This window comes from Piliocolobus tephrosceles, chromosome 8 (genome assembly GCF_002776525.5).
Source record: "Piliocolobus tephrosceles isolate RC106 chromosome 8, ASM277652v3, whole genome shotgun sequence".
NCBI classification, from domain to species: Eukaryota; Metazoa; Chordata; class Mammalia; order Primates; family Cercopithecidae; genus Piliocolobus; species Piliocolobus tephrosceles.
In genome coordinates this window covers 51,937,201-51,958,031 of record NC_045441.1, presented here as the reverse complement: position 1 = coordinate 51,958,031, position 20,831 = coordinate 51,937,201, and the positions used below count along the sequence as shown (strand labels likewise).

Genomic DNA, 20,831 nt, shown 5'->3' with positions numbered 1-20,831 from the left:
AAGACTTTATACATTTGAGAATCTTTTCCCCAAAACGATTATAGCTTCATGCATTTATCTGGGATGATAACTGAGCTATTCTTATCCAATAATATTTCCAAACACCTTCATATGCATGGCATGCCAAACTTCTGTTATTGGCAGAAAAAGATGCTGTTACAGCTTTGTTTGTTACAACTGCACTGTTCACTTACTCTTAGAAGAAATTAAAAATTCCTATTCAAGACCCTAAATTTTCATTTATACCTCTTGTCTCAGTGTCACATCATCCATTCCTTTCATCCTTTAAGTTAAATCATGTAAATCTTACTCATGTACTCATGTTAATTTTATAATAAACCATCTCCCCCAAAAACAAAAGCTCACTTGTTTCAAAGATAATTTTTATTGATGAAAAAAATCTTGCAGATATGAAAAGATAATTTTCTTATTCCTATGACATTTTCTGTTTTTACAATTTTCTTTTCAGCAATGAAAACCTCTAATGTTCTCTTTTGGGAAGGTAGTTTATCCAACATAAGGATCCCATCCTCTTCCATAAATGAATCGATTAATCATGTCAAAAGCTCTCAGAGGCTGGTCATAGGGTAAAATATGTCCTCCACCTCGAATAATTACCTTAAAAAGAAAAAGTAAAAGAATGGAAATCTAGAGAAATGGATATTCTAAATACATGGAAAGTTTTCATTCAGATTAAACTCTATTTAAAACTCACATGAAATACAGAACATACTCTCTGAATGCATGCCTTTGGATAGGCTTTAATAATAGGCATGTTAAGGTAGAAAAGTTTTAAAACTTAGTTAATTTTATGCAAAGTTGTGTTCATTTCTCATGAGTGTAAAAATTGAAAATTATTCCTTGTCTTTTTCCTCTTGAGAGTGATCTGCCTGCTCCCAGCAGTTGGGAGTGCTGGGCTGAAGGTGTTACCTGGTGAGGCCCACCTCCAGCCCACTACTTCTGGGGTATGTCAGGTCTGCCTGCAATGGGGTGGATTGTCTACTTAATTCCACCCTTCAGTTAGCCAGCCCAATTGTCCCTCACACTGAGCCATACCTTCCATCTTAGCCTTTATCAGTAATAAAGGGGAAATTTTGGTTCTCAAAAAAAATAAAAAAACCAAAACATCCTTGACTGAGGCAGGAGGATGACCTGAGCCCAGGAGTTGGAGGCTGCAGTGAGCTAGGACATGCCACATGGACTGCACTCCAGCCTGGGTGACAGAATGAGACCCCATCTCTAAAAAAAAAAAACCTTGACACTTGAAATAAAAGAAAGTCATGTTTTGAGCAGCATAGAGTTAGAACATTCTTTTTTTTTCTAATATTGGATTATAAAATATTTTAAAACATAGCAAATTCAAAAACAATTCATATAGTGATGATTTTGAGTCTCTCCTGAACATTCACTTTACTTGCTTTCTCACATAAGGGTGCCTCTATCCATCCCACACCCATCCATTAATCCATCTTATCTTTTTGACACATCTCAAAGTAAACTGGGCACATAGCACACTTCCCGCAAACACTTCAGCATCACATTATTCGTCAGAGTTCAATATGTGTTTACAGATTTTCTTCTTTTGAGTCAAGACACAATAAAATGCACTAGTCTTAAGTGTAGACTCACCACTTCTGACAAATGCATACACCTATGTAACCCAAGCCCTTGTTGGGTGATGTAAAGCATTCCTAAAACATCTATAATGACGAGTTCAAATCAACAAAAGGGGACTGGTCTCTACTCATCAAGCCTCTAGCATCAACTAATATTCCAAGTAGAGGGAAACGGGAAGTTGTCATGATTCAATGCCAAAAGGGCAAGGACTGACACTGAGGGTTGGGAAGTTACATGCAGCAGAGGTCAGCCTGGCCTGAGATGTCTTGTTCCTTATGTGGAGAATGGACAGGAGGTACCAGTGCATGAAGTGAATAAACATATGCAAAAAGGGCATCACTTTCAGTAACTTCTAGCTGCTGAATCACAATCAGCAATTAAAGGTCACTTTCACAAGGCCCTTCCTAAGAGGTTGGGTTCTTTTACTTGTCTCAATCTGAAGGAAACTGAGGCAGAAAAAGTATATTTAGACAGTGCATTTATTATATTGAAAATCTGCCCCTACCTCCCAACACATTCCATCTGACAACTTTGATGTGCGGTAAGTAGGATTAACACTATTAGATGATACTTACCTTGCAGCTCGCAGCTATACAAGCTGTGCACTGCACAACTGCAGGGAGCACCATTCACATGAGCATTGAGATGACTGAGCTATTTGGAATTATTTAGTGGCTTGTCCAAGTCACACAACTGTAAGTGAGATAACTAGCTAGAACCCTGACTTCTGATGCAAACACCGGTGTGGTGTTTTTAATCAAATCCTAGTACTCACACAATCATTCCTTACCTTTGAACTGAACTTCGCAGCTTAGTCATGAAACATTTTTATTCACCTCTCAATAGCCCTCTGAGGTTTATTGATGAAAAAAAAAATCTTGCAGATACAAACAGATAATTTTCTGTATTTTTGTATTTCACATATTACAGTGAGGGAGGCAGATCTCATTTGCAGATATGGGACCTGCAAATGTGAAACTTTTGTGTTTTGCTGCAGTTGATCAAAGGTCATGTGTGCCTCACTGCACTGACAGCGAAACCCATCGACCATTTGTGTACAAGCTTGCAACTGGAAACCCAACATGCCCACTTTTTATCACAAACTGAAAGTAAACATGTGTGACAAGAACCCTTTCATAGGACTCTAGAGGGAAACTTTTGCCGCCCCGCAATCCCAGGCTAGACATTTCTTCCTGCAGATTTTCATCCGTATCTCTGGCCCTGGCAGGAATCTGATGAGTGATTTCTGTGCAGCTTCAGCTCAGCTGAGGACACTTAACAAAGTCCTATGTGTGACAAAACCCAGCTGCTTCAACTGGAAATGAGTTTGGCAGCAATGATCCGGAACAGCAATAAATTGAATATCCGAGAGCTAAAGGTCATCCTGCCCCAGAACCAGTGTTGCAGCTGACAAAGGATAAACAAAGAATAGCACAGTGCTTCACAGCCCGGGCTCACAAGTCAGAGTGCAGGAGTGTGGCGAGAGGCACTGCACATTGTGTGACCTTGGGCAAGGAACTTAACCTTACTGAGTCTCAGGTTCCTTTACCTTACAATTGGAAAACAAGTATTACCTCGTGGGGTAGTTGTGAGTTATGTGAGAAGTTAGTGGAATAATGTCCCTGGAATATTTAGTACAGTGCCCGACCTGGGATGGTCTTCAGTAAATATTGGTCATTTTCATTATTCTTCCAACACTTATCTATATTGAAAATCCAAAATCAAAATGCCTATATCAGGAGGATCGCTTGAGTGCAGGAGTTTGAGGCTGCAGTGAGCTGACTGAGCCACTGCACTCCAGCCTGGGCAACAAAAGGAGATCCCATCTCTAAGTATAAATCAATAAATATATATGTATATATGCCTATGTGAACCTAACTACCCTAGAACATGGTGTTCCTACATTTTCATAAAAAACCTTGGTTTAAAAATGTTGTTTAAAACAATGGTTCTTGGCTGGGTGCAGTGGCTCACGCCTGTAATCCCAACATTTTGGGAGGCTGAGGTGGGTGGATCATTTGAGGTCAGGAGTTTGAAACCAGCCTGGCCAAGATAGCGAAACCCCATCTCTACTAAAAATTAAAAAAAAAAAAAAAATTAGCCAGGTATGGTGATGCATGCCTGTAATCCCAACTACTGGGGAGGCTGAGGCAGGAGAATCACTTGAACCCAGGAGTCAGAGGTTACAGTGAGCCAAGATGGCACCACTGCACTCCAGCCTATGCGACAGAGCGAGACTCCACCTCAAAAACAAACAAAAAAACAAAACAATGGCTCTCAGACTTGAACATGCATAAAAATACCTGAGCTCATTTAAAGAGATCGTGAGGCGTCACCTCCAGACTTTCCAGTTCTGAAGGTCCAGGACAGGGCCTAAGAATTTGCATATCTAACAATTGCAAAGCAATGCTGATGCTGTTGTTCCAACTACTTGTTGAGAACTACTGTTGATAATTTTTTCTATTCTGTGGCAAACCAGGGAATTCTCTGTTTACATCAAGGTAATTTCATTAAGACCTACTCATGAATACAAGTAGAAATTTGTTTAATACCTACTCATGACCTCACTTCCTGGGCATCCAGTCTCCTGGTATTTATTCACACACATGCACACCCACACACACCTTCCCTGTCCATAATTATCAAGTGGTGAAGGAGAGCTGAAGGGGTCAGGTGTTCTTACTCTTCCTCTCAGTGACCTACCTGACCCTGGTCCAATTTCTGAGCTGCCATGTGTAATGACCCAATGACACTGTAAATTGTGTCATTAAGATTGGGGGAAAAGAAAGCTCGTTAAGGAACAAAGGTTGTTTCACATGCCACAAAATTCCCAAACAAAACATATTCTCTCAAGCAGATTCACATACAGCATTTTACTGATATTAACTTCAAAAATAAATACATTTTTGAGTGTGGAAAAATAAACCACTTTGTCGTTTATAGTCAAGCCACTCAGCATTCACAAATCAAAGATACAGATGACTCGGCAGCTTTTAGAGGTGAGTAACAAAATGTGGCGGGGCTGTCATTACATATTTAAATGTGACAATATTAATCTCAGGGCTCCCGGAATAGAACTGTCTATTTTGGGTGCCTCCACACTACAGCTGCAGCCTCTAACCTCATGTGTTCCAGATGTTCCAGAGGGTCACAAGTGTGTCATGAATTTCAACAGGGTTATACAAACATTTTAAAGCTTCATTCCACTTTATTTTTTAGAAAACGATATAATTCTCCCTGGAACTAGAAACACAGACCCGCCAGTAAAGGTTTCCCAGTTATGCCTGTTTAGATGACAGAAAAGAGAGGGAAGTTCACAGTGGGCTTGTTGATGTAGATGTGTCAGGGGAAGCTTCTTGGGGGTCTTGAAGGAGATCACTGGACGGAGAGTGCTGGGTGGGGTGGGGGTGGAGGGATCACCACAGACAGAGGAAACTGCGTGAAAATGCTGGGGCCGTGAAGCTGCGGGCACGTGCAGCACAGGGATCACCGCAGACAGAGGAAACTGCGTGGAAATGCAGGGGCCGTGAAGCTGCGGGCACGTGCAGCAGTCTGTGTGTCGTCCCATTTGTGCGGGAATAGAGGGAAACAGAAGAGACAGATGAACAGGCAGACACTAGCGGGACCATGTGATGCCCCAAGTGACATGCTGGGATGAGTGGACCTTATCCTGTTGGGCTTTAAAAGCAACCGTGGTAAAATACACTAACATAAAATGACCACTTTAACCATTTTGAAGTGTACAATTCGGTAGCATTTAGTATATTCACGCTATCTAGTTGCAGAATATTTTCATCACCCCAAAGGAAACCCATATACATCAGTAATCACTTCCCACTCCCCTCTCCCCAACAGCCCCTGGCAACCATTAATCTGCTTTCTGTCTCTATAGACTTGCCTATTCTGGATATATCCTAGAGGGTTTTAAGTAGGGTAGTGACATGCTTATGTTTGCATTGTAGAAAAATGACTTAATGTCTAAGGAGGAGGCTAATTTGGAAGGGAGTGATACTGGCATAAGGAGGCAAATTAGGAGACTACCAAATCAGGTGAGAGGATGTCGGCTCATGGGAGAGACGGGGAGAAGGGAAAGGAGAAGAGGTAAGGTGGAACCAACAAAATCAGTGATTAATCCGATATAAAGATTAAGTGAGACTTTCTCTACCCATCCCCAACACATGCTCCCCATGTCAGGCTTCTGACATGGGCAGATTTGCAAAGGTGGTGCTACTCACCAGGAAAGAGAAAAGAGCCACATGGGAGCTGCAAGTTTGGGAGGCAGAATATGTAGGATTGGTTTATTGTTTCTGCTTTCCAGTACAGAATGAGGCATACCCTCAAGAGAATCTTGCTTGTTGTGGTTTCTGATTTACATGGAAGTTCTTTTCACTACTTTTATTCCATTCCACATTTACTAAATCTTATATTTTAGTTTGCTTTCAGACGCTAACTATAAGTAGAAATAAAGTAAACAGCATTCAAATAAAAATCTATTGAAAAGGAACTTGGGAATGAGAATAAAAAACAAGCCAAAGCTTGTTAGCAGACACTTCCTAACAAAGAATGCAATAAGTCACTTTTGAAAGAATGAAAAAACAGAGCAGAGATCAAGGCTGGGAGCTGCTTCAACAGCACTCAGGGAGACGATTCTTGAGGTCTCCTACTGTACATTTCTGGTGTAGCAAATGGTTATTATTGAATAGAAGGAGAAAAGGAGCTTCTAAGTGCTTCAGGAGACCCACATGTAGCCATCATAATGGTATACATTCCTAGAGCAGTTAAAACCTTTGGTGCTCCTTTACAGCATCCCCAAGGGGTTTCCTATATACACCATCTTAAACAGTTGCAACAATACTGTTTGTAATTTAGGACTTTCGCTTCTGACTGTGACACAATAGCCTGTATCAAACCAACCTCATTCCACAGAAAACAATATGAGCTGAATTAAAAAGAAAATAAGCTCTTTAGAGGTATCAGAGAGCAACCAAGCCTTGAGACAGGCCACGATCGTAGAGAAAAGAGAATTACAAGGAAGTGAGCCTAACATTTTGTGCTGCTTTTCCCTTTGGGAAATTCACCAATTTTAAAGCTTCTCTGACCAAGACGCCAAGTCAAAAGTGGCAGATAAGAGAATGAAAAGCTCATTAGTCTTATGGTGCTTGAGAGACCAAAAAACAAAAACAAAGAAAACCCCAAAAGAAACAACAACGACGACAAAAATTGGAGTTGTAAAAGCCTGTCAAGGAGGGACAGCACAGGTAAGCACTACAGGTTTTCCATCCGTTCCATGAAGGACAATGCCTTGGAAGTAATGAAAAACCAGAAACATGTTAGTCCTCAAAAACCTTGAAATCAAGCACTGAATCAATCATCTCAATCCCAGACGGAATCAAGGTGATAATGCCTCTACTCCGCCTGCCTTCTAGAAAAAATTGAATCCTTTTGGAGGAAAAATAACATTTTTCTTCATATATTTTTTGTACATTTTTTTCAACATTTAATAAAATTTAGTAGGCATGACAAAGAACAAGAGCAAATGACTAAAATTTAAGGAGAAAAAAAGATAACAGAGACCACAAGTGATCCAGATATTAGAGTTACCAGGTACACATTTTAAAGTAACTGTGAACAAAATATGCAAGATGTTAGGTACAGAAAAATGATTCACAAGAGAATTAGAATATGTAAAAGTGAATCAAATGGAAGTTCTTTAAAAAGTTATTCATTCATTGTTCATTGAAATTAAGAACTCAATCGATGTTTTAGCAATAGATTAGGCATGGTAGAAGAAACACTATATGAACTGAAAGTTAGGTTAGTAGAGGATATCCAAACTGAAGCATGGAGAATAAAGGTATGGAAAATACAAAAAAAAAAATTAAGGAAGAAATGGGGCAAAATAAATAAATAGTAACATTCAGAGATACTGACTGAAAATTTTCCAAAATTGACAAAAGTTACCAAGCCAGTTTTGAGAAGCTCTATGAATCCTAGATAGAATAAACACAAAGCAAACGAAACATATCACAGTACACATAATAGTATATTAGTAATAGTATATTATACTATAGTATATATATGTGCATACACACAGACATACACACAGAATAGTATTTTGCTAAAACCAAAGACAGAGAAAATCTTGAAAGCTGTCATAGAAAAGGAAACAGTACTTTCAGTACCTTCAAAGAGCAAGAAAGCTGACTACTGAACAGAAACGATGAAAGCTGGAAGACAGTGAAGTAATATCTTGAAAGTTTTGAAATAAAATATCTGCCAACCTTGGACTTCTATAGAAATGAAGTAAAGATATTTTCAAGGAAACAAAAAATTGGAAAACGTTTTTGTTACCAGACCTGCACTAAAAGAAGTATGAAAGACTGTTCTTCAGACAGAAGGAAAATTATCCATAAAAACATGAAAATGCAGAGGAGAATGAATAGCAGCTGAGAATTTACATATGTGAACAGAAGTAAGGAGTATCAATAATTAATAATGTCTTCTGGAGTTTGAAATACGTAGAAGTTTTTCAAAAGACAGTATTTGCACAAAGATGGTATAAAGTGAGTTAAAGTGTTGTAAGGCAGCAGTCTCCAACCTTTTTGGCACCAGGGACCAATTTTGTGGGAGACAGTTTTTCTATGCACAGGGGTGGGGAGTGGGGGATGGTTTGGGGATGACACTGTTCCACTTCAGATCATCAGGCATTAGATTCTCATGAGGAGCACACAACCTAGATCCCTCATATGCACAGTTCACAATAGGGTTCCCCTCTTACGAGAATCTAATGCCGCCACTGATTTGACAGGAGGTGGAGCTCAGACAGTAATGCTTGCCTGCACTCACCTCCTTCTGTGTGGCCTGCTTCCTAAAAGGTCACAAACAGGTACTAGTCTGTGACCCAGAGATTGGGGGACCCTGTTGTAAGATACACTTTTATATCCGCACAATGGTAAATGTATTGACTCAAAACTGACTTTCTTAAATCAGGATATATGTCATAATCTCTACATAAACATAAAGGATAGATAAAATAATCTATTATTATCAAGTTAATAGTGGTAAAAGGGGAGGGCAGTATGCCTTCCAAATAATAGATTGGATAAAAGGATGAGAGTAAGTGGAAGAGGCATTACTGCATGATATGAGAAACAGACTTCTGACAATCAGGGTACTCAAATGAGAAGAAATCTTGTGGTCAAATAATACGCTCCTTCCTTTTAGAGAGATACAGAATGAACACCTGAGAGGTGAAGACTGTTCAGTCAAATCTGTTAGCCTTCACCAGATCAGTCAGACGTGCTTTGAATGTGTCTATTAAAAAAAAAAAAAAAAAAGTCATGGAAAATTTTCTCTATATTGACTCCAGGAATTTCTGTGTTAACTTCAGCAAGGTTGGGATGAATGATTAAAGTTGAAGCTTTCTCTTTCCTTGGTCATTATAGTTAATGAAAATCTAAAAGCAGAGTACAGGATAGCAGGATAGTAGGAAGCCATTTGGCCTGATGGTTAAGAGCATGGACTTGGGATTTGGCAGCTCTAGGTTTGAGCCTAGTTCTGAGACCTTGGCATAATGACTGAACTATCTCTATTTTCTCATTTGTAAAACAGGGATAAGAATTTTGGTGGCCACTTGTCCCATTGTGCCTAGGGCCAAAAGGTTTCTGGGAACATACGGCTTTGAGTGCTAAAAGTAAAAAAGGGTCAGACAATCTGGAATTGTTGCTCACTCTATGAATATTTAACTTTTTGTAAGGATTCAGAGACAATACCTATAAAATGATGCAGGGCACCCAGTCTACAAATATGTCTTTCTTTGCTTTTCTTTTTTTCTTTTTTCTTTTTTTTGAGACAGGGTCTCACTCTGTGGCCCAGGCTGGAGTGCAGTGGTGTGATCCTGGCTCCCTGCAGCCTCTGCTTGCTGAGTTCAAGTGATTCTTGTGCCTCAGCCTCCCGAGTAGCTGGGACTACAGGCATATGCTACTACACCTGGCTAATTTTTTGTATTTTCAGTAGAAACGGGGTTTCAGGCTGGTCTCAAACTTCTGGGCTCAAGGGATCCTCCTGCCTCGGCCTCCCGAAGTGCTGGGATTACCCATCGCGCCTGGCCCATTACAAATAGGTCTTAAGTTTGTACCATGTGCCAGTGTATTAGAAAGATAATAGGACTCAACCAATGGTCACTCTACTACTATTATCTGAGTTTTTATGACCAACAGAATATTTTTTTTCCCTTTAAGAAGCGGAGTAAGAGCAGAAGTTACAACACTAATAAATATAACTTCATTACTTTTTCAGAAAAAAGGATTATAATACAGTCTTCAGAAGTGGAAATGTTTCTTTTCCAGGCTTCTTTGATTTCCCTTTTATGAATCCTCCCTTTCCTTGGAAAAGGCCCCAATTAAATTAATGAAGCAGCTTGAATGCTTGAATGTGAAAGCAAACCTCTGTCATTGCACTCAACTTAACTGTGTCTACAGTGAGTTTTATCCCTGCCAATGCCATGATCCATCCCATTCTTTCTCTCCATCCCCTCTCTCCTTTCACCACATGCAATGCCAAACACCCTCTTCTTCCTACACAGAAATGCCAGGAAAGCAAGACTTTACTTGTCTTAGCAGAATGGCAAAAAAACTGTTCCATCTTTTTCCCTTTTAGGAACCCACTTGACCACATAGGACTTGATGCAATTAAAAAGTAATGAAGATTTCCCATCCTCATTCTCTCCTTCCCTGTCCAGTTTTTATATTTGATAGCCACAAGAGGATAAAAAGCACAATCCAGTTCATTATTTACACTTACTCAATATCTAGCTTTATGATCTACATTTGTAGTTTTCTTTTGGAAGAGAGAATAAGAGCGGGGGAGGAAGGAGCAGAGGTTATAGCAGTAAATGCTCTCGCCAGGAGTGTTGCAAGGACTTAGATCCTGACTCATCATCTTCTGTGTACCATGGAAACAAGAGCCAGCTAACCTGCTAAAGATTTACTTCCTGCAAACAGCAATGCAAGATAGTTTTAGCAGCAGTGTACAGGTACTCCCTGTCACTGGATCAGGAGAGCCAATTGTGCACATTGCTGCCCGACTCCATGTTTAGTGGTATGAAGTTGGTAGCTTGAAATTGGCTGTGTGAGAGTATTTACACTATGGAAATTGGCAAACACTACAAATCAGTGCCCTCTCTCCTCAGTTTCCCCTCAGACTCCTGGTTCTCTGACATTTTGGCTGTCCTGGGGAAAGAGGAAACATTCTAACATTCTTCTTCTTTCCAAGGTGAACTTAAGGAACATCCACCTATCGTAAATTACAAGGTCTAAAACTTCTTTGAAACCTTGGGTCCAGAAATCAGATGAGCCAAACTTCAAAAATTTGCAGAAAAGTGAGAAAGGCCTGTCACTTGTTTCCATTTCTGCCTACCCTCACTGAGTTCTAGCATAATTGACAATGATAGAATTTCAAGGCCATGCTACAACATCTACAAGACGCTTCCATTTATATCAGAACACCGTGAGATGCTCCAGAGCTGATCTGTTCAGGACAACTCCAGACCAGACAGGTAACTGGATTCAACTATGTTCTCAACCCACAGCCTAAGGGGACCCCAGAACCCCTAAATGTCTCTAGGTTCTGGGAATTTAGAATACAGAGCATGCCAAATAGCATGATATTTTCATGATGCCATTTGTTAAAATAAAACAACGTACACAGTTTTTACTGCCAACCCCAAAGCTGTACAAGGCAAAAGTACTGCTTTAGTCTAACTGACAATATAGCACTATCTTAACACAATTTTTCCCATCCCTCTATTTCTCTACCCCACTCCATCATCTGCCTTATTTGTTTATTTTTTGCTTTGTTTAACATCCCCACAAGTGATTCTGTGAGTCTTTGGTTACACTTCAAATTAAAACAACAAAAAGTTACTGTTTAAAAAGCAAACCCCAATTCCCTCGTTGTTCCTCAAATATCATTCTCCATGTGTGGATAATACTCTAAAATATAGACTTCTTAGTATTTATCCGCTTTCCATTTAATGAAATGGTTCTCTGTTACATTTCAATAGATGATTAAAAACCACTCAACAGCCAAGAGAAAGTTATGGATTGTTGCCTAGCTGTTATACCTCAATAAATAGATTTGCTAGCCAATTTATATTTTAAATAATGCAATAAATTAGCTCTCAGAGTACTAACTAAGTGCATATTTGGGTAGCTTAATTTAGAAGCATTCTTCTTATGCTAATCGGTCCTCTCTAATGAAATAGAACCACATGCACTAAGAAGACTCTTGGCAAATAATCAGAGTCAAATTGGGAGTTGCTATTGTTTATTATTTCCTTTGTCTTCAGGAAGCAAGCTGTGTGGTTTTTAAGAGAAGGGGAAAAAACAAAAACCAGGAATTCAATTATTTTTAAAGGAGAGGATGCTCTAGTCAGCACTGAGGTAATGAAATTTCTACAACTTTTATAAATTTGTGTCCCAGAATATTTCTCATTTTTTCTCCCATGTAACACAGAAAGGAAATAGTCTTTAGCTGACATAAACAATGCAGTCTTCAGTTTGAAGGGTATTATTTTGAACTGTTCATTATCTCAGCACGTCTACTCTGTTTCCTCCAAGACACTTTGGTGTGTACAATTAGTGAACAATCATAGCACTCCTTGAGAGATGTAATATTAAAACACACACACACACACAGTCAGAGGCAAAGCAGAGGGGCATGGGAATGAGGTGGAGGCCGATTTGATTTTAATTCACCGAACATTTACTCAGTGCCACAAACTGTGCTAAGGGGTATGCTACAAAAGTATTTTAAAAATAAATTATTCCTGTCCTCAAGGAACTCAGCATCCAGTAAAGGAGGAAAGCAATTAAAGAGTTGAAGTGTGAAACCCCAGTGTAGTACATACAATAGAAGATATATGTAGATGGAGAGAGTTGCCGAGAAGGAGGTATTCTGGGGAAGGATCAAGTATACCAAGATTGCCAAGATTGAAAGGCAAATGGGAGTTTTCCAGGTGTGTTAGAGGAGTAGAAAGGGCCTTATAAGGCAAGAGGAGGGAATCCCATGTGAATTTCTGGGTGCGTGTTTGGGGGATGATGTGGTATTTTGTTTTTCAACATTTTAATTGCAAAGGAGGGAGAGGGTACGAGTTAAGGCTGGGAAAGGAAACAGAGGCCAGATCAAATCTTTTCATTAATCCAGGTAGAGTTTGGACTTTATCCTGCAGGTATCTGAGTTAGTGAGCAGTTTTAAACAAGGAAAAAAAACCACAATTAAACTTGCATTTTGGAAAAAGCACAGAGAAGAGGGCAGATTGGTGAGGAAGGAGATCAGTTAAGACCAGCCAAACGGGCTATTGGAAAAGGAAAAAAGGTTTAAACAACAATTTAAAACAGTCATTCAGAGTGTTCTTGAATAGCATCTTAAAACTTTTAAAATACCACAAGGCAAAAACTTGCATTTTGAAATCTATAATGTGGGACAGCCCTCATGTTTCTTTTAATGTCCACAAAATGCTCACTAGTTTTATTGGTTTATATAATGCAGTGTTTTTCTTTTTTGCTAGTTCTTGTGGTTTCCATGCTGAGCACTAGGAAATGAATAAAATCAGACCAGCAAGGATGTCATAAAGCAGATGTGAGAAGTGCTAGCTAAGGAACTGGGTGGGTAATATTTGCCAATTACTATTATTCTTCATTTTCTGGTAAGACTCACAGCAAAGCAACTCGACAAAGTAACTCTCTACCTTGTTGTTTCAATGGAAAAATGATGGAAGTAAGAGGAATTTTGTGAGAAAAAGATTCATTTTCTCCCTGTGTTTTGGGGATTGCTGGCAAACCCAAGGCATAAGCTGAAATCTGTTGATTTTATTTACTTGCTGCTTCTTACTGAGCCACTGTTGGCAGAGCTGAATTGAAAAGGTGCTAAGGGAATAACTTTCTGATTTTTTTTTTTTGAGCTGGAAAGTTTGCTAGCCAACCTTAGCACAGGACACCCAGGAAGAAAAACGGACTTGGATGTAAAATGTCCACTCCACCTTCACTGTGTGTGTGTATGCCAGAGTCCTTTAATTTGATGGCATTCAAAAACAAACAAACAAACAAAAAACAACAACAAAAAAACCAGACAGAAGACAGCCATGGAAAGAGAATATAAACCATGACTTTTAGACATGAGAAAGGACAGTAAGCCTTCCTTTAATTTAACAAGCTCCAGTGAAAGAACTAGAGGCAAGTCCAAGTGTTTGCTGACATTATGGAATAATCAGAACTCTTATACTTTACTGCCAAGAATAATCAATTTGGAAAAACAGTTTGACATTATCTAGTGAGGTTGACACAGGCAAAGGAGATATGTGCAAAAATGTCCATAGCAGCACTATCTGTAGAAGCAAAATACTGAAAACAACCCAAATGTCCATCAGCAATGGAATGGGCGAATAATACTTATATGATGGAATACCATGCAGCAATGAAAAAGAATAAGACATAATTGAGCATATCAACATGGGTGAATCTCACATACAGTGCTGAATAGCAAAAGTATGTTTTTGCAAAATACATACAAAATAATTCCTTTTCTATAAAATTAAACATGAAAAATAAAATATTATATATGGATATGTATGTCTGCAGTAAAACTATTAACAAAGCAAAAAGAAAGGGGATGATAAAAGCAGAATTCAGGACAGTAGTCTACCTCCAGGGGTAATTGGGAAGGGCAATGTTGTATTTTTTAAACTGGCTGGTGAGTGCAAAAGTGTTCATTTATCACTGTTTTATCTTACATAGCACTGTAAATATTCTTTGCTATGTATTCAATTTTAAATTTAAAAAAAGAAAAGAAAAACCACCTGCTGATGCTGCCATCCTTGCAAAAATGAATCTTTAGGAAATCTAACATGTTCTCTGCTGTGCTTTTTTCTTCTCCCCTACACAGAGATGATGAGATTGGCCCCATGTCTGAAAAACAGTATGTGGGGAAGGCATGGAGAAGCAATTGAACTGAAACAAAGTTAAAAGTGGGAAGTCCCCCTCTGGCAAGCAGCTCTAAGATGACAGAGCTGGTGCCAGAATCTAAACCCTGGGACTCTGGTTGCTGTATAAAAAAATAAATTTTAGGAACAAAAATAAATACCCACATCTCCATGCTGGACAGCAGAAGAGCAATAAGTTGCCAAATATTTGGGTTTGTTTTGATAGTTTTTTACTCTCTAAATGTAAGCTCCTATATTTCCTGTCTTCCGTGTGTTAGAAGCTCGGTACAAACAGGAGAAAAAGAAAAAAAAAAGCTGGATGTGCCTCGTTTGTTGTCAACAGGGATGTTTCCGATTATCGTTAAACTAGAAGGGACTCAATACTTTAGAAATAACTCATTACTCAACTCAGCCATTTTTATTTCCTATTAGGCTGTCATATAGCAAAATGTCCAACACTGCCCCATCCTTTTCTGCTACTACTACCTTTTGACAAGACAGTCTCTTTGTTACAGTCAGGTTACAACTGGATACAACTGTGGTAGTTTCAGGCCTATCTGATAGACAATATTGAACTCATTCATCATCTGAAACTCCAATACAAAATGTCTTATAAGGACTCTCTGAACACAGCGAGAGCTCCCTAATGGCAATAGAAACCAACATTTATTTTATGCTTATTAGGTGCCAGGTAGAGAGAGGGTCAAGTAATCTATAAGCATTATCTCAATTCATCCTAATAATGAACCCTCCTGTGAGAGTGGTGGGTGATAATATTATCCCAATTTCACAGGTGAGGGGGTTCTTGGAGAGGTTAAGTAACTTGCCCAAGGTCATAAAGCTGGTACATGGTACAGCAGGGATCTATTCCAAGTCTAACACAGTATCCATTCTCTTAATCCCTATATTAGAACATCCCTTGAATATGGTAACAGAAGTAGTTAGAATTGCCAGTGTAATCAACTAGAAACAAAATTCAAGCCTACTTGATAGTTTAGCTCATGAAGTCTGTCTGGTATCACCAATTGTGATAAGTGATTTGGGCTGGGGAGAGTCTATAAATTATTCTCAACAATTCAAATAGTCTAATGCGTGGGTTCTTCATCTGTTTTTGTGCTACAGTCTCCTATGACTGGTGCAGCCTATGGACACCTTTTCACAATCATGTTTCTCAATACATGCTGGCTGGGTCTGGCGGCTCATGCCTATAATCCTAGCACTTTGGGAGGCCAAGGCAGGAGGATTACTTGAGTTCGGGAGTTCGAAACCAGCCTGAACAGCACGGCAAGACCCCATCTCTACAAGAAAATACAAACATTAGCCAGGCGTGGTATCATGTACGTATGGTCCCACATACCTGGGATGCTGAGGTGGGAGGATTTGTTGAGCTTGAGAGTTCAAGGCTGAAGTGAGCCATGATGGTGCCACTGCACTTCAGCCTGGGCGACAGGGTAAGACCCTGCCTTAAAATAAATAAAAACATAAATAATACACAGTGCACATGTACCCACACATATACATATATAATATACAGTGAATTAAAATCAAATCGTAGGCTTTGCTAGGATTGCAAAGGAAACATTCCATTGAAATCATCAAAACAGTAAAAAAAAATTGTGAGATAGTACATATATACTTCTATATTAGCACATTCAGTAGGAGAAACCAGAGGGTCTGAAAACTACTATAATTTTAATTTTAGTGATAAGGATAAAAGGTTTTCAAGGTACCTCCAACAGCGTATGTGGTATTTGGTATGAGAATGTCTCCGCTTTCTATTGGTGACAGAAGTCAAAGGTACTGCTGTGCCACTGTGATTTGTTGCCTACATTTATAAAGGAAGGAAATGTGAAATTTCACAATTCATAATGAAAGGAAATGCTATTTCAGTTAGAGGTTAGTGAAAATAAAGATGCAATTTTTTCCCTTCCAAGTTCACTGACAACTCCTTGAATCCTAACCACAGACCCTTACTCCAGATTAAGAAGCCTTATTAAAAAACCTAATGACTAACAAATGGAAATACTGAGCTTACTTATAATTAAGACTTCACAGTCTAAAAGGTTGCACTTTTTTTTTTTGCTTTGACATGGAATTGTATGAATCTGTTATCCAGAAAAAAATTCACTGTGGCTGGTGGACATCTTTGCTGCAAACCATCACTCTGGATGATGTTTAAAGCAGACACTGCTTGATAGTTTTTTCTTTGTTGAAAGGCAACACAGACACACTACTATCTAAGAGCACTGCACACCAGGACCACATAGTTTCAGTACAGCACAAAACTGCTGGGAAAAGGAAACTATGCTTTTAAACAAATAAAAGAGTTTTCTTACAAGTCTAAATTGCCAGTGATCTATCAATAATTTAAGAGAACAAAGACCACTTGTAAACCTACAGTGCATGGCAGGGATTGAAGTCTACAATTTAGATTAAGGTTTTGGCTGATGATTTCAGAGAACCAGTGTCATACCAGTTGATACTACTGTCTGGAAGACAGACACAATGCTTCAGGTCAATGGCTGATTTGTAAAGAGTAAAACTGTGTTCTCAAATTTCTAGTTGGCTGGTAAATAAAAATGGATTTAGAACACATTTCAGGAATCAGAATGAAAGTTTCTCCAAACATAAGCCACATGGGGGTTCCTGCAAGATGGAAGCCATGTCATTATCAATAGAGGGACAAAAGACATCATAGTTTAGGCTTCCCAAACTGGCTACATATTAGAAACCTCTATGAAGCTTCAATACCAATGCCCAGATTCTACCCTAGACTAATAAAATCAGGATATCTGGACAGCAGGTGTGGAAATCTGTATCTGCAAAAGTTGAGACACACTGGTTTAGGGCAAAGCAGCAGATTCAAGATGGCTCCAAATTCTTTGCCATTCTTCCCACCAAAAGAAATCTGCTTTGCTCTGTGTTTTGCATTGACCAAGAGAGAATGAAATGGAAATAACATCTGGGACTTTTGAGTACAGGCCTTAAAAGGACTGGCATCTTTTGCTTTTCCATTTGGAAGACCAGCCTGCTGTATTGTGGAAAAGTCCAGGCCAGGGCACTACATGATTAGAGGCCGAATGGAGAGAGCACTGGAGTAGAGGAGATCATCTTGGATGTCCCAGCTTTAGCCAAACTCCCAGCTGAATGCAGCTGCACATATGACCTCAGCCTACCCCATCTGAATCAGACCCACCCAGCTGAGCCCACTCAATCCACATATTTGTGAGAAATAATAAATTGTTTTAAGCCACTGAGTTTTGGAGCGATTTATTATTCCATGATAAATAACTGAAAAAGGGAAATATTTGATGATGATTCTTTTATCTTTTTCTTGAAAGATCCATCTTGCCTATCTTGGAATCTTGATATGAGTTAGAAACCAAGGCCCGATCCATCTTTGTAAGGCAAACATAAGACATAATTACACTGAGAGCTTAGGCAAAATTTTATGTCATGTAAACAAAGACCAAGTTCCCATATTAGGCAAACCACCAGCTCCTGCTGCTCCCAACACCCTGCCCCCAAATCCGTGAGAGCTAGCAAGTACATTATCTGGGTGGCCTTTGTGGTAGACATAGAGATGCACCCCACTGGACCTCTCTTCAAGGATGTACTTGCTGCTCAGCTTCAGGGAGTACATTCAGCAGAAAGCCCCCAGCTGTCAGCTCCTTCAGGGTCTGCCTCAGCTGCAAAGAGCTGCTTTCCCCAGATGATGACCTTCCTGGGGCAGCCCAAATTTGGTGAGTGAATGAGCTGGGCATAAAACCTCACTATTTTGGCCCAGTGTGCGACGCTGATAGAAAATATGCTCTCAAGAGTTCCCCGCCTGGTTTGTCTGGCCTGTATCACAGTTTTATTTCTCCCTTCGTCCAGTCCTGCTCCTATACCCTTCCTTCCACAGGTGTTGGTCTCTAACAAACTATTTGCACCCCAAACTTTGCCTCAGTTCCTGCTTTTGGAGGACCTAACCTGTGACTTCAGGGAAGCTCTCTGGCTGGGAGGTGGGGTGTGGTTTGATTACTGTGTTCTGGTTTTCTGCCCACAGTCTGATTCCCATAAATGGACAGAGGAACTTTGCCCATGTCTGGAGGATAGAGACAAAGAATCCATGAAAGAGGACATCCATCATTGTAGAAGGCAACTGCTGGTGGGGGAGATGAAGATTCTGTTTGCCGATTTCTGTAATAAAGCCAAAACATTTTGTTTTGTTTTGTTTTGTTTGAGACGGGGTCTTACTCTGATGCCCAGGCTGGAGTGCAGTGGCATGAACATGGCTCACTGCAGCCTCAACCTCCTGGGCTCAAGTGATACTCCTATCTCAGCTTCCCATGTAGCTGGGACTACAGGCATGCACCACCACACCTGGTTAATTCTTTATATATATATATATATATATTTGTAGGGACAGGGTCTCACTATATTGCCTACCCAGGCTGGTCTTGAACTCCTGGGCTCAAGCGATCCTCCCACCTCAACCTCCCAAAGTGTTGAGATTACAGGTGTGAGCCACCATGCCCAGCCAAAGCTAAAACATTCTTCCAGGGAATTAACTATATTTGATTATCATTGCCTTAAGCCTATTTAACAGTTATTTTCCTCCATTCAATGTCTTTGAAAACTTCTCATTCCCTCTCATCTGGTCAAATGCAAAAGTGACATATTTTGCTTGTTGCTTCCTCTGACCATGTCAATGTTATCAAGGACCTGCTAAAGACCTTTCTGGAACTGTTCCTTCAGAAACAGTTCATAATGCTTCCTAAGCTGTTTAAAATTCTTAATAAAACACACAAAAATGAATTCTCAGCAGTAATTCCAAGAAAGGCAGGTGGCTAGCTGTCTGTCATTCCCTCTGTGGCCTATCCATGAAAATGTTCAAATCCTAGTCTGATCGTCCACTCGAAGGACTATAGTCATTCTTTCCTCCATATTCTAGTTGTGCATATTCAAGAAACAAACAAAAGTTAGTGTGAGTTTTAGAAAAGCACAATTAGGAAGCTGTGGTTGTTACTGCTTTCTGCAGACAAACCATGCCTTATCTGTCCTCCTCCTTATAAGAACTCCTCCTTCCTTTAGGGAACAAAGTCTTCTATGGTGGTTAGGACGTGCTGCCAAATATTCTGTCCACCACCACCATGCCACCCCCTTGCCACCACCACCACATACCCCAAGGGCAGTAGTATGGTTTGGATCTGTGTCCCCACCCAAGTCGCTTGTCTAATGGCAATCCCCAGTGTTGGAGGTGGGGCCTGGTGGGAGGTGACTGGATCATGGGACAGATTTCTCATGAATGGTGCTGTCCCCACCATGTCTCCTTTAGTGCTGTCCTGGCAATAGTGAATGAGTTCTCATGAGATCTGGTTGTCTAAAGGTTTAAAGGTGTGTGGCATCTCCCCTGCTCATTCTCATGTCTGCTCCAACTTTGCCCTCTGCCATAAGTAAAACTCCCTGAGGCCTCGTCAGAAGGAGATGCCGCCATGCTTCCTGTACAGCCTGCAGAACCGTGAGCCAGTTAAACCTCTTTTCTTAGAAATTACCCTGTCTCAGGTATTTCCTTATAGCAGTACGAGAACAGACTAATACAGGGGGCATGTAGCCTAGATCTGGCTACAGTTCATCCCTCCCCACTGCACTCCCCTCACAGGTACTTAAAGACAGTGTGGGGTGGTGGAAAGATCGAAATTTGGATTTTCAAATCTCAGACACTATTGCTGTTCAAATCCTTAAGCAAGTTTGTCTGGTGAAGCTTCTGTTTGCTCAGTTATGAGTTAGTAAATACCATGACATAGTTTATAGGATAGCTACTCTGATTCCATAAAATTGTGGATTAAAAAAGTGTGTGGTAGACCATGGCCTGAGAGCTCACAGATGCTGAATCATCAGTCGCCATCCTTATCATCTATTTTGAACTTCCCATCACCCCTATGAAGTAACTGTTCTCATTCAAGAGTTTCCAGCATGGTGGCTCATGCCTGTAATCCCAGAACTTCGGGAGGCCAAGGTGGGTGGATCACCTGAGGTCAGGAGCTCGAGACCAGCTTGGCCAATACGGTGAAACCCTGTCTCTATACTAAAAACACAAAAATCAGCCAGCTGTGGTGGTGGGCACCTGTAATCCCAGCTACTTGGGAGGCTGAGGCAGAAGAATCGCTTGAACCCAGGATGGGGAGGTTATAGTGAGCCAAGATCACGCCACTGTACTCCAGCCTGGATGACAGAGTGAGACTCCATATCA

At 40.1% G+C, this 20,831-nt stretch overlaps 1 protein-coding gene across 13 annotated transcripts in view; it reads right to left on the bottom strand.

The window, feature by feature from the left end:
* Positions 1-366: 366 nt before the first annotated feature.
* Positions 367-20,831, bottom strand: part of CPVL (carboxypeptidase vitellogenic like) — a 213,704-nt gene continuing 193,239 nt past the window's right edge. For all 13 annotated transcript variants that reach the window (XM_023225954.1, XM_023225953.1, XM_031936027.1 and 10 more), the window contains one exon: positions 367-618. In XM_023225954.1, the coding sequence (XP_023081722.1) occupies positions 508-618 (111 nt within the window). In that variant the 3' untranslated portion in view covers positions 367-507. The remainder of the gene's footprint in view (positions 619-20,831) is intronic.